At 34.9% G+C, this 15,364-nt stretch overlaps 1 protein-coding gene across 1 annotated transcript in view; it reads left to right on the top strand.

Moving 5' to 3' along the window:
- The window catches only part of LOC137503375 (gastrula zinc finger protein XlCGF26.1-like), an 83,993-nt gene that overhangs the window by 48,628 nt on the left and 20,001 nt on the right, over positions 1 to 15,364 (top strand). Inside the window, exon 3 of the mRNA XM_068230958.1 lies at positions 642 to 736. Coding sequence (XP_068087059.1) covers positions 642 to 736 — 95 coding nt within the window. The remainder of the gene's footprint in view (positions 1 to 641; positions 737 to 15,364) is intronic.

The following is a 15,364-nucleotide window of genomic DNA, read 5'->3' on the forward strand; positions in this document are numbered from 1 at the left end:
AACTGAGCATTTCTGTGGCTAATGGCTAGCTCCCTGAAGGTGCAATTTATCCTCTGAAGTTCAAGAATTCAAAGCCTTTTCCCATGATCATGCATCTGTGGTGAGGGCTCTTACCCGGGTTGGAAATCACATTCCTTCCAGGAGGGATGACAAATAACATTTTCAGGGCTAGGAAAAATGTGATAGTACTAAGCGGTAATAGCGAAAATTTGTGACGCGATAAGTGAGGTATTTTTATATAGATTTAATACAATGAGAATCGGGACTTCAAATTGACAACGTGCTAGGCAGGAAAATGTGTTAATGAGGAACGCACTAACAGTGTTTCTGTTTTTGAATTCATTTCACATTCTGTATATGAGTTGGTTATGTGTGTAAGTACAGAAGATATTATGAGTAGAATTTTGTAAATAATAAATAATTGTAAATAATATGAGCTGTGTGTTTAACAGAACAATTGTTCACACAAAGCTAATAGATTATAGAAAAGTTGTCAGTGTAAATTGTATAATGGAATATATCTTTTCTTTTAAACTTACAATTTAGTGCTTGATAATTATTTTTTTTTTGTGTGTATCATTTGCCACTATTTGCAAATAAAGTGATTTTGATTTGATTTGATTTGATATCTTTGTTTGCAGCCAATGATAATTATCAAAGACGAAATTACCATAGATGATGATGATGATGATGATGATGATTTTCATACTGATGAATATGTTGATGATGGAAATAGGTAAGTTCATTCCACTTTATTACTGTTTTATATATTAGAAAAATTGGCTTACTGTTTTCATAGAGGTAAATGTTAATAGAAGGCTCATAAAACAATGGACTTGGTGGATTTTTGCAACATTTTTCGTCAGTGAGATTGGTACATAAAATTGTTGTTTTAAATAGAACTTCAGTATAATTACTTTTGTAATTGGATCAGTATTTTTGCAGAAAAATACAACTACAGCTTGTTGCAGTGAGTTACTTGGGAAAGAGGCCATCATTGTGGTGATCAGATGTGGACATGATGTGACAAATAAATCTGTTTCATTTTGCTGTCACAGTTATATAGGTTTCATCAGTCATTGGTCGATGATAAGTTTACCATTCATGTCATTGAAATCCTATAGTTAGGGAATTCGATGCCGGCCCTTATTTCTGATCCCAGGATTTTGGGATTACACTTGGTCGATCCCAGGATTATCCGGGGATTGAAGGTTACAAATAAAAAATATATGAAAATCTTACAGAAATCAGCTGTTTAATCAGCAAATCAAAATTTAGGAAAAATCAACGTAATTTATGGTATACACATAGCTAATCTAATCATTCTAACTAATCAGACTTAGTCACATTAACCAGATTTAAAATCACTCAGTCTCTACGTTAAAATTATTATTTTCCAAGAATCAGTATGATCTCTTTAAACTTCCATAAATTAAAAAATCCCTTATGTAACAAACTATGCAAATAAAGTTTGGAAATTAACAACAATCTCTCTGAACATAGACTAAATAGACGACTTTCATGTAACAACTTAAGTAAGTAGAAAGTTTCTTAACAGAGTATTTAAAAATAACATTAATCAGTCACATTTCACATTTCTCGTAAATATAAAGAAAACTAATTTAGTAGGAACATTCTAATTTGAATTGTGAAAATATGATCTGAGAAATAACAATGTGTCCAGTCTCATCACCAAGCCTGCTTCTCAATTTGTTGCACATTTATGCAGCTCCTGAGAAAACGTATTCAGGTTTAATGGAAGTTGGAGGAATCGTTAGTAAATACTTATAAGCCTGCTCTAGGTTATAGCTCCAAGTAGAATTTGAAGACTCGTATAGGTTCATTTCTTTCTTAACAATTCTGGAAAATTCATTTTCATTTAATGCTTCAGGAGACATAATTTTCATTCTGTTTTCTATTTCCAGCTGAAGCTTTTCTTTGAGCGTCAAATCACTTTTTTCTATCTTTGTAAGCTCGACTTGGATATTTTGTTCTTCCTCTTTGTCATTTTTTTAAACCATTTAATCTCTCAGTTAAAGAAACAATCTGGTTTTATATCAGGACTTTGGTTGGACTTGAAAATATACACTTTATTTCATCATCGAACGCAAACGCCACATTGTCACTGTGAGGATTTTGTAGGCAGCATAATACGCCACTCAACAGATTCATTCGGCAATCTTTCATGCGCTTTTGTAAATGTATCTTGAATTTAGAAGCCAACTCGGAGCTATTGTCATTTAACTGCTTAAAAAAAGGGCAGCATCAGCTGTGCATAAATTCGCATCAGTGCGACAGAGTGCTTCTGCAGTTAATTTGACTGGAGCCAAAACTTTAATGATTTCATTGATGATGTCAAAATCTGACTCTTCCAACTGCACTAAATTATTCAAATCTATAAGCGCCTTTTTGGTGCTAAATTTCAAGAAGGTAAAACGCTCGAGCATAGTGTAGAGGCTGTTCCATCTGGTTTTGCAATCAAGCAGTAAACTTACTTCATTACCATGGTCTATCTTCACATATTTTTGAAGAATGGTATTATTCTTCAAGGACGTTCTTTTGAAAATAAGAACCACTTTGCAAACTTTTTTTATTACATCCTTGATGTTCTGATCATTCGTCAAATCCGGGCAATTTTCTCTTTCTTCCTGATTCAAGATTCAAGAGTCTACTTCGTGGAGCCCAGTGGACTCATTTTCTGAAGCCGGTATACAAGGTATACTTTCTTTATAAAGTAAATCGCAAACAAACTTGGTGTTCTGCATTGACAAGTTTTCCGACTTTGAGTATGACATTTGGACCGTAGGTTATGATTGCCATGATTTCGCTGTCCAGTGAAATATCGAATTGAGAAAGGTGGTCTTTTAAAATATCAACATGTTTCCGCCTTCACAGGTGCATCAATACGAATAAGGCCTAAACTCCAAAGCTTTTTTTTTTTTGGAATTAATTTTTACATTCATGTACCTTTTGTTAGAAGTCAGTGTTCATTCATCAGAGCTCAAACTAAAGCGCTGGCCTTTTTTAAAAGAGTTAATTCAACTTTTATATGCTTTTTAATTCTGTAGCTGTAACTGACGACACGGTTACGAACTGCAAGTAATCAACTTCATTTTCCGTATCAAAATTTAATCACTAAGTTTTACAATATTTAAAATTCTTCCACCGTTTTGATACTTTTTTTGCCTTTTGGCAAATTTTTTATTTATTAACAGTACATGTTTCATTCCTTATTTTGGAACATCCTCAGCTGTTATTGTAGCTTAGGTGAATTGCTAAGATTTAAAACATGTTCATTTGCAGGTACGGTACATTGATTCACTTAAAAACTACTAAAAATACCAATTAAATTAAATTATATTAAAAACAATGTAGGGGTTAGTGTGTTAATGATATGAGAGCAGATGATTACATAGTTGGTCAGCTTAAAAACTATGTCTATTCATTTGAATAGTTGTTAAAACTTTCATTTTGTTACATTAAAATGTCTGTTTGCGGTTAAAAGTTTATAAAATGTTTGACTTCGTAACACTGTTCAAATTATTGAATGTTTTATCTTCTGTTCCTTCCAGGTAAGTTGTTATATATTATACCCCTTACACACACAGAAAGAGAAAAAGAACTACGCTTTATTCACCAACAAGCCTAATACAACGGTTTTGAACCAAAAATAATAAACAAAATAATCGGTAAATTCAAACAGAAATTACAAACTAACCTAAAACCCGAAACAAAAAAGAAAGACAAATACGCCAAGTTCACCTTCAATAACCCTAGCTTATACACAGTAACCAATTTGTTTAGAAAATATAATTATAAGATCGCATATTCAACCAGCAATAACACAAAGCATAAACTATTTAATTACAATAGTGTTAATTCCCTAGGAAAAAACAAACATTCTGAATCAGGAGTTTATAAATTGAAGTGTCACCAATGTAAAAAAAGTTATGTCGGACAAACAGGGCGCACTTTTACTGTAAGATACCAGGAGCATGTCAACGCTGAAAGACATAAAAAAATTTCCGTGATGGGTCAACACATGAGTTCAACCGGACATCAATTTACAACCATAGAGCAGGATTTAACTATATTGCATAAAATAAACAAAGGAGCTCTCCTTAACACATTAGAAAATCTATACATTTATTTAGAACAAAAAAGCAATCAGGACAATAACCTAAATGAAACTATTGACATTAGAAATCCTATATTTGGAGGGACACTATCAAGTCTTGAAATTTTAGGCAAAAGACGCAATACAAATAGTAAAAGGATAAATAAGACCGAACCTCTGCCATTTTGTACATCCCCTCTCCCTAGCCCTTCTAAAGTTGATGCTGTGACAGTAACCGACACGCCCCCTCCCCTCTCCGCAACCTTGCCTCCCCGTAAGGAGGAGCGTACAATGGAACGCACACACCATTACTATACAAGACGCAAAGCAGCAACAAACGTCCCTCCAGGGTCACAGTAGAATTGGAGTCTAACATAGCAAGGTAAAGAACTTTTTTATACATTTAGTTATTATGTAAAGACACATGTTTTTTAAAATAAATTTCCATTTCCTTATTTTATTTCATTTCAGAAATTGAAATGAAGCTCCCTTCATAAATATTGTTCAGCAATCAGCTTCAAAGTTCCACATTAGACTCAATCAAAGGCACCATAAGCAAACTCATAATATATAACAACTTACCTGGAAGGAACAGAAGATAAAACATTCAATAATTTGAACAGTGTTACGAAGTCAAACATTTTATAAACTTTTAACCGCAAACAGACATTTCAGTGTAACAAAATGAAATTTTTAACAACTATTCAAATGAATAGACATAGTTTTTAAGCTGACCAACTATGTAATCATCCGCTCTCATATCATTAACACACTAACCCCTACATTGTTTTTAATATAATTTAATTTAATTGGTATTTTTAGTAGTTGTTAAGTGAATCAATGTACTGTACCTGCAAATTAACATGTTTTAAATCTTAGCAATTCACCTAAGCTACAATAACAGCTGAGGATGTTCCGAAATAAGGAACGAAACATGTACTGTTGATAAATAAAAAATTTGCCAAAAGGCAAAAAAAGTATCAAAACGGTGGAAGAATTTTAAATATTGTAAAACTTAGTAACGGTTACGAACTGTCGAAGTAGCTTTCGGCAAATCTGAACATCCTTTTGATAATAATAATTCTCTCAAATGTTTTGAGGTTACTTATACACTAAAAGGAAAGCCTTCTAAGGCCGTCATTCACTCTAAAACGTCGTCTAAAGTAACAGTTTTAACAAAAACGTCCTTAAGTGAACTATGTTTTCTCTTCAATGCGGGTGGTTCTTCGCCACTTTGGCTAGTTGATGAGGATGGCCTTGCAATAAAAACTTTTTTGTCATGTTTGGTTGAAAGATGAGTGTGTAGTCCTTTGGTAGACCCTGCTAAGGTTTGTAATATAGCTGGGCAGTATTTACACTCTGCTGTTTTGCTATCTTTAGCAACCAAAAAACATGGCTCCACACCGACGTTGCATCTCTGTCCTTTTATGTTTGACGTAAAAACTTTCTTTAGATAGAGACATAATCACTATGGTCGGTCATAAATACCTTTAAAGAGAAAAAACTACATTAGTGCAATATAAACATCAGAACTTCAAGAATTATATTTGTTTGTTATTGATATCCATAAATTCAAGTACCTACTAATTACAGTTAACTAAAAAACAATAAACAACTCACGTAAGAAGAAGCAGAGGTTTTCACAAACAACCTCTTAATCTGCTGGTGCAAATGCTGCTAAAATCAGCTGGCAAAACAAACCTCAGTAAGGTACATAGCACGCTTGAGTTACATGCCGATCTGTTGAACACTGAAGGAATTTGACTGTAGCGCTACCAGCCGGAAGTTGCACATAGAGGAGAAATCCTAGTCTTATGCATCAAGTGCGGCAAGGCATTCACTCATATCACTCATACGGGAGAGGAAGTGTACTAATGCATGCATTGTGGTCAGACTTTCACGCAGTCACTCATATCACTCATACGGGAGAGGAAGTGTAGTAATGCACGCATTGTGGCCAGACTTTCACGCAGATAGGGGATGAACTAGCATTGTGGCCAGACTTTCACGCAGATAGGGGATAAGTTAAATAGTCATGCGCTAAATGAGAACAGGCATTTACACACCGAAGAGATGCATAAATAATGCACTGAGAGTCTATTTTGCAAATTTAAAAAAATGTCAGGCTCGAAAATCCCGGGATCCGGAAACTTAATCCCGAAAACTATGATTTTGAAAAGCGGTTGGGATCCCGGGATCAAGTCCTCTACCTTAAAAGACAGTACGCGTTAACCTTAAATGGAGAGCACTGATGCCAGATTTGCTGCACCTACAAAGTTGTGCAAGGCCAGGCACATGTTTCGAGTGAAAAACCTTGAAATTTCTGATATATTTGTTTGTTGCATATAATTGTACCTCATGCCCTACAGATTGAATGCTGGTACAATTATTTAGGTTCGGTACAGTAAATTGCAGAGAGTGATATAAATGCACACATTATAATAAATTATAATCTTTAAATTTAATTTAAATAATCTATATAAATAAAGTTGTAGGGGGTCCGCTGTCTGTAATTTTGTTTGTTTTACCAATTTTTCAGATATTTATCCGTTTTAGGTCAACTCAAGACCGAATCGGTGGTTTTTATTTTGCGTGTCTGTTTGTTCCACCATCACGGCGAAACGGCTGGATAGATCTCAACCAAACTTCATATTTAGATTATATTCATTCCAAGAAAGATTTCGATATGCATATCATATTAAAATCTTTGAATAGACAGGGGGTTTATAGGAAAACCAGAAGGGGCCGATGTCCTTCCATGTTAGGCCCCTTAAAACAACAAGCATCATCAGGAAAACCAGAACCGTTTTCCTCCATTTTCTCTTATACTATTGATTTTCTGTAAACTCCAAGGACCATATGTGAAACGTATCTTCACTATAAACAACTTTTGTTATGTTCATAATTGACCTTACTCTTCAAATGATGGAGAAATTTACTATTCTGCGGGTATCTTGCTCTGCATTGAGTGATCGACAGGCTGACAACGAACCTACAGATTACCATGGCAACATCTCTGACTGCATGCCAGCAGGGAAGTAACGTATTGCCATTTTCCTCATCATGCCTTTAAATTTGTGGTTGTTCCTTGGGTAGAAGGAATGAGAGGCATCAATCGGCCATTCTGTGGGATATTGGTGGAATATCGTTGGAGGTTATAATTGTCCTCCAATAGCTCAAGTAATAACACCATTTCTCATCTTCTTATTTGTTTACCTAAGAATCCCTGCCCCTAAATTTCTCCTCTGTTACTGCTTTCTTATATCCATAACTCACACCAGCATAATTTATTGAGGGGCATTTGATTTTCCAATACATTCACTTAGTATTTACATATCTGTCGTCATCTGGCTATCCTCAGTTATAATCCATTTTATATTAATGTCAGCTTTCTTAGATGTATTATTTTGCTTCCTTAATTACTCCGTTTGTATGTGAGTGCTAATCCCAAAAGCTGGACACACTTTTCTTTGTGGAAATATTCCAAGCTATGCAAATGTATAACTTTTGGCCCTGGAAAATATCGAAATATGGATGCAATTTTAACGACGATGCAGACCTTCGTTTCGGGATAATTGGTGGCTAATCAATAAGTCGTATCACAATTCAGAAAGCACAATTGCATTTCATTTTGGAGAGATCTACAACTTTGGTCCCATGACTTTTTGTCGTATTTCTATCCCTTATACATTAAATAGAGCTGTATTTCTTGATATCATGTTAATTTTGTACTTTTATACGTACATCTTATTGTTTGGCACACTTATAGGAAAGATTGAATCATGCCATTCGGCTCGCACATTAACATGACCAGTGGCCATGCGATAGCCAAATTTTATGATTCTGTCTATCACATGAGTATCAAAAATATAAAGTAATATGTGAAAACTACAACATTTCACCCCATTCAATGACTAACTCTATCAAACCATACGTATAGGAGATACGAGAGGACGTCATGGGACCTACCATGTAGAACACTGAACGAGTCGTCTGATGGTGAAGTCCGTTTGTAGGTGCAGTTTGATATAATCTTACTCACTGCATTTACAGTAATCTATGGAGAAATCCGTATACAATGTAGAATACCGTAGCGAAGCACGGGTACATTTGCTAGTGTAATAATAATATTTCCAGGAATATTTTTGAACATGTGGTAGCTTCTGCCCTCTTTTCTTTTAACTGTATGGGTAACGTTTCATTTTCTTTATGAAATAATTGAATATATTCAATACTGTAATTCATTCTTTATTGCAAAGCTTGCCAATACTATGCTTTCTAATATATAAAATTCAAACATTTTATAAAGAACACAAGCACTACTTAACTTCACAGTTCACTGAGTGAGTGGCTGCGGAGTTTGGGTCACATAGCTATCAGCTTGCATTCGGGAGATAATGGGTTCGAATCCCTCTATCAGCAGCCCTCAAGATGGTTTTCCATAGTTTCACATTTTCATACCAGGCCGTACCTCAATTAAGACCATGACCACTTCCTTCCCACTCCTAGCCCATTCCTATATCATCATTGCCATAAGACGTATTTGTGTCGGTGCAGCTTAAAAGAAAATTCTTCACAGTTGAACTTCACACCACAACTAATATAACACTGAGCTTTGAGGAATATGGAATCTTTCATTTCTCTTCCTCTCTCTTCCCTCTGTTAAATGCAGTCGAAAGACAAGATAAGGAATGCCTGAGTAAACAAAGCTTTCAACTGAGTCATGCCTGCAACATGCAGTGCTGAGTGAAGTGCAATAACTTATGAATGCTATCTGATACCAAGCTCTGGTTTGTTTTAAAAAAATTTCAGACATTTATAAATGGAGACCAGATTTCAAAGGGAAGTCCTTTCTTTTTCCAAAGCATAAACATGAAATAACAACATTTGTTAGGAAACTTATACCATTAATTTTAGGTTAGATTAATTATTATCAAAGTATGAAGGCTTTCATGGCCGGTGTCAATATAATAAAAATCTTCCGGGTTATTATGCCGTGGTCCACTCCTCTCATTTCGTCCAGATGTTTCGACTACCAAACATCAGACTGCTCGGCGCGCCCCAATCGGAAGTCGTGGTTCCAGATATTCAATCAGCTGTCAGATTTCACGGCACAAACCAATTGGAGGCCACACACTCACATATAAATACAGCTGCCTCCAAGGCAATCAACGCAGTCGCCAGTGGGATACAGGAGAGAGTACGTGCACGACACCACAGAAGATGACTACCGCAGCAGTAGTCAAAACGTCTGGACGAAATGAGAGGAGTGGACCATGGCAAATAGCTTGGAAGATTTTTATTATATAGATTAATTATAATTTGTAAGTTGGAAAAAATACAAATACTGAGAGAGATCCAAAATGGAGATTTGTGTTCATGTTAACTTTTTCAACAATGATAAATGTATCATACTTCCAAATTATAGTGGATTAAATTCCCTTTTCTGGCTTACATTTCCTTTCATAACTGGATTTTGCCTTAATACATCATTTCAAAAAGACACAATTTGCTCACGTATAATATTACATTAAGCAATGGTTTGCACATATTGTGTTCCACTCAGAGAAGCAAGTGCACACGCTTAGCTTATACAGATATGCAGATATGCAGCTCCCCCCACCCTCAATGACTTGAAACTTGGACTCATCCACAAGCTTCAATCAATCAATCAATCAATCAATCAATCAATCAATCAATCAATCAATACTGATCTGCATTTAGGGCAGTCGTCCAGATGGCAGATTCCCTATCTGTTGTTTTCCTAGCCTTTTCCTAAATGATTTCAAAGAAATTGGAAATTTATTGAACCTCTTCTTTGGTAAGTTATTCCAATCCCTAACTCCCCTTCCTATAAATGAATATTTGCTCCAGTTTGTCCTCTTGAATTCCAACTTTATCTTCATATTGTGATCCTTCCTACTTTTATAAACGCCACTCAAACTTATTCTTCTACCAATGTCATTCCACGCAATCTCTCCGCTGACAGCTCGGAACATACCACTCATTTTAGGTCCGTATTGAAAATTTACTGTTCAACAACAATAAAGGTGTTTCAATTTGTTCCACCTATTCAATACTTTTATTTTCACTTATAGTGGTTACATAAATAGACTCTTAGTTAAATGGGACATGTTTCGCCCTCAATTAAGGACATCTTCAGCCTAAAAGTAATCATCAAGAATACAACTAATATTAAAAGTGAAAGCTAAAAGTTTAGCCAGTTATTAAAATTCAGAACATAAAAATGTGAAAAATGATACCATATATAAAGATGCTAATGGAAAACTGTCTATGATTAAACTATAATCTTGTTGGAGACTAAAACTTCTTCCATTAAAATTTGAATTAATAACAGTTCATTTAAAATATTAGTGGAAAACCAAAGCGGTAATAATATAAAGCCAACGATATGAGGGCGTGAACACAAGCATAAGCATGATTGTCTAAATATTATCTTTCCAAGGTCGCTGATGAAAGTCGCCAGCATAAAGTGAGACAGAAGCATCCGTTGAAAAATTATAAGTGGCCCTTAGCACCAGTAGGTAATACAAATGGCTGGAACCTTGCCAGGAAATGTCAGTAGATGCAGAAATAATGTTTTCTATAAGAGAAGGAAAAGAAGAAGTTGAACGTTAGGAGATAATTTGGATTACATAAATTGAAACAGATGAGGACTTACCTGTTAGTGGAAGTTGTTATTTGTTATCTACTGTTGTGTTGGTTGCTGCCCGTCTGTTGGCTCTGAGTCTGGTGTTGTAACTGTGCTGCAGAGGCGGCAGTGAACTCGGAGGGGAAGGAATAGGTGAGTGTGGAAGGGAGAAGAGGATGGGTGGAGTCAATTGTGAAGAGGCTGACAAAGGGGCGAAGTCAACTGTATTGCTGGAAGTAGGCTAATATCTGTAAGTATGGGAGGAGTATTAGAGTTTGAAGAATTAAATATATTAGGTATCCTAAATTTATTCGAACTAACTGACTTTAATAATTTCGGCATTAATTCATGTAACATACTTTTATTGTCCGTGGTTTCATTAAGATTCTGTTGCTTATTGTATGTCTGGTCTAAATAGATGTATAAACTTTCTAATTCGTTCAGCATTCTCCCTTTTTGTATGTTTCTAATTATCGCTAAGTCTTTCTCTATGGATTCAAATCTGTGACCAGTCTCCCGCATATGCAAACTCATCGCTGAGTATTTCCTATGTTTTTCCGCGTTAACATGTTCCATGTATCTTGTCATAAAACTTCTCCCAGTCTGTCCAACATATGAAAAATTACACTGAGTACATTTGAGTCTGTATACTCCCGATCCCAAATAACGATGATTATCATAATTAACTTTTTTATGATTAAAGAATATGGACTGGTTAGTATTAGTAGTTCTAAAAGCTATAATAAAATTATGTTTCTTGAATACGTTAGTAATCCAAATTGAATTTGCAGTTATATAACGTTCACTTAGCGGTGACACAGGATTTAGCCCCATTAGAATGGCAGTCATTTTATCAACACATGGAACACAAATTAACATACGCACTTAGTAAGAAACAGGATACATTGAATAAGAAATTGAATCTTTTGATAGACACACAAATACGTCGCAGTAAACAAACAAAACAAGAACAAATTAAAGGCCCGTCGGACACTGTTTCTCTCACGGTAGTTAACTTGACCAAGGTAAAATTTACAGAAGGAGAGAATGACCTACTTAAAAGGGGTCCAAAATACAACTGGCCTAATAAAGATAGAGAAATAGACATCATTAACACAGTTGCGGAAGCGGAGGCGAACATATCAAAACTCCCACACGATGTACAAGACGAAGTAAGATTGGAGTTAAAGAAGAGATTACCCAGATTGGCTAAAGAAATTTATACCAATTTTGATCCCAAACAACAGAAAACAATAAAAAACATGAAATCGAAAATTGAAGATAACAATATTATAGTAACCGAGGCTGACAAAGCGGGTGTGATCGTTTTGATGGATAAAGATACATTTATCAAGAAAACTGAAGAATTTTTTGATAATAACAAATACACATTAGTGACTAAAAATCCGTTAGCTAAAATTCAACGCAACTTAAAGGCCTTACTTAAAAGATCCACATCTCTCTTTACCGAACAAGAACAATTAAAACTTGTCAATATGAATCCTAAGCTCCCGGAAACTCGAGCTTTCCCTAAAATACATAAAAAAAGGATATTCCGATTCGTCCGATTATCAATTGCCGAAATTCTCCCACGTATAAGGTCTCCAAATACATTCATAATTTTCTGATAAGACATTACACTTTTAATAATAAACAACCATTAAGAAATTCCATTGACTTGTGTGACATTTTGCTTAAATTTGGCGTGCGTTCAAACCAGATGACGTGTTCGTATGACGTAGTGAATATGTTCCCAAATATTCCGACAGATAAAACTGTTATTATCATTCATGATAATATTTGTAAACACAGTAATCTTAGTAAAATGGAAGTAGAAGAATTCACTAGATTGTTAAATTTCGTATTAGACAATAATTACTTCTCTTTTAACAATAATATTTATAAACAGAATGTATTGGCAATGGGTGACCCAATATCGGGCATCCTTGCCGACATATTTATGGATTCAATCAAACACAATGAAATAATAGCAAAAATTAAAGGATTTGATTTATGGTTGAGATATGTAGATGATACATTTGTAATCATAAACAAAGATGTCACTAATAGTCAAGAAATTTTAAATAAATTAAATGAAATCGAACCTAATTTGAAATTCATGAAAGAGGACGAAGTCGATAACTCATTGAATTTTCTAGATATAACAGTTACGCGTAAGGTTAACACTTTTGATTTCCAAATATTTAGAAAACCGATACAATCATCTACAACTATAAACAATTTTTCTTTACACCCGAATTCACATAAACAAGCATCTTTTCACAGTCTGATTTATAGAGCATTTAGAATCCCTCTATCTTCCAAGAATTTGAAGAAAGAATTAAATTATATTAGGTACCTCGCTAAACAAAATGGTTTCAAAATAGAAATGATTAACAAAATAATAAAATTAAGAACAAGTTATCTACGAATCTGATACCAGACAAAACAAGAAAAAACTGAGTATGCTACATTCACTTTTAACAATCCAGCTATACACCAGATTACTAACGTATTCAAGAAACATAATTTTAATATAGCTTTTAGAACTACTAATACTAACCAGTCCATATTCTTTAATCATAAAAAAGTTAATTATGATAATCATCGTTATTTGGGATCGGGAGTATACAGACTCAAATGTACTCAGTGTAATTTTTCATATGTTGGACAGACTGGGAGAAGTTTTATGACAAGATACATGGAACATGTTAACGCAGAAAAACATAGGAAATACTCAGCGATGAGTTTGCATATGAGGGAGACTGGTCACAGATTTGAATCCATAGAGAAAGACTTAGCGATAATTAGAAACATACAAAAAGGGAGAATGTTGAACGAATTAGAAAGTTTATACATCTATTTAGACCAGACGTACAATAAGCAACAGAATCTTAATGAAACCACGGACAATAAAAGTATGTTACATGAATTAATGCCGAAATTATTAAAGTCAGTTAGTTCGAATATATTTAATTCTTCAAACTCTAATACTCCTCCCATACCTACAGATATTAAGCCTACTTCCAGCAATACGGTTGACTTCGCCCCTTTGTCAGCCTCTTCACAATTGACTCCACCCATCCTCTCCTCCCTTCCACACTCCCCTATTCCTTCCCCTCCGAGTTCACTGCCGCCGCTGCAGCACAGTTACAACACCAGACTCAGAGCCAACAGACGGGCAGCAACCAACACAACAGTAGATAACAAATAACAACTTCCACTAACAGGTAAGTCCTCATCTGTTTCAATTTATGTAATCCAAATTATCTCCTAACGTTCAACTTCTTCTTTTCCTTCTCTTATAGAAAACATTATTTCTGCATCTACTGACATTTCCTGGCAGGGTTCCAGCCATTTGTATTACCTACTGGTGCTAAGGGCCACTTACAATTTTTCAACGGATGCTTCTGTCTCACTTTATGCTGACGACTTTCTTCAGCGGCCTTGGAAAGATAATATTTAGACAATCATGCTTATGCTTGTGTTCACGCCCTCATGTCGTTGGCTTTATATTATTACCACTTTGGTTTTCCACTAATATTTTAAATGAACTGTTTTTAATTAGAATTTTAATGGAAGAAGTTTTAGTCTCCGACAAGATTATAGTTTAATCATAGACAGTTTTCCATTAGCATCTTTATATATGGTATCATTTTTCACATTTTTATGTTCTGAATTTTAATAACTGGCTAAACTTTTAGCTTTTGCTTTTAATATTAGTTGTATTCTTGATGATTGTTTTTAAGCTGAAGATGCCCTTAATTGAGGGCAAAACATGTCCCATTTAACTAAGAGTCTATTTATGTAACCACAATAAGTGAAAATAAAAGTATTGAATAGGTGGAACAAATTAAAACACCTTTATTGTTGTTGAACATACCACTTAGTCGAGCAGCTCTTCTTCTTTCTCCCAATTCTTCCCAGCCCAAACTTTGCAACATTTTTGTAACACTACTCTTTTGTCGGAAATCACCCAGAACAAATCAAGCTGCTTTTCTTTGGATTTTTTCCAATTCTTGAATCAGGTAATCCTGGTTAGGGTCCCATACACTGGAGCCATACTCTAGTTGGGGTCTTACCAGAGACTTATATGCCCTCTCCTTTACATCCTTACTATAACCCCTAAACACCCTCATAACCATGTGCAGAGATCTGTACCCTTTATTTACAATCCCATTTATATGATTACCCCAATGAAGATCTTTCCTTATATTAACACCTAGATACTTACATTGATCCCCAAAAGGAACTTTCACCCCATCAACGCAGTAATTAAAACTGAGAGGACTTTTCCTATTTGTGAAACTCACAACCTGACTTTTAACCTCGTTTATCAACATACCATTGCCTGCTGTCCATCTCGCAACATTATCGAGGTCACATTGCAGTTGCTCACAATTTTGTAACTTATTTATTACTCTATAGAGAATAACATCATCCACAAAAAGCCTTAAGCTACTCGTCCACGATGCAACTAAAATGGCATGCAACTTCGATTTGAGCAAGAAAAGTTGAGTGGCTTCGTGTAAACACTTATGTAATTCGAAAAGTTGCACGCACCACTCGAATTCTGCGCAACTTCCAAGTTGCGT

This window comes from Anabrus simplex, chromosome 1 (genome assembly GCF_040414725.1).
Source record: "Anabrus simplex isolate iqAnaSimp1 chromosome 1, ASM4041472v1, whole genome shotgun sequence".
Taxonomy (NCBI): domain Eukaryota; kingdom Metazoa; phylum Arthropoda; class Insecta; order Orthoptera; family Tettigoniidae; genus Anabrus; species Anabrus simplex.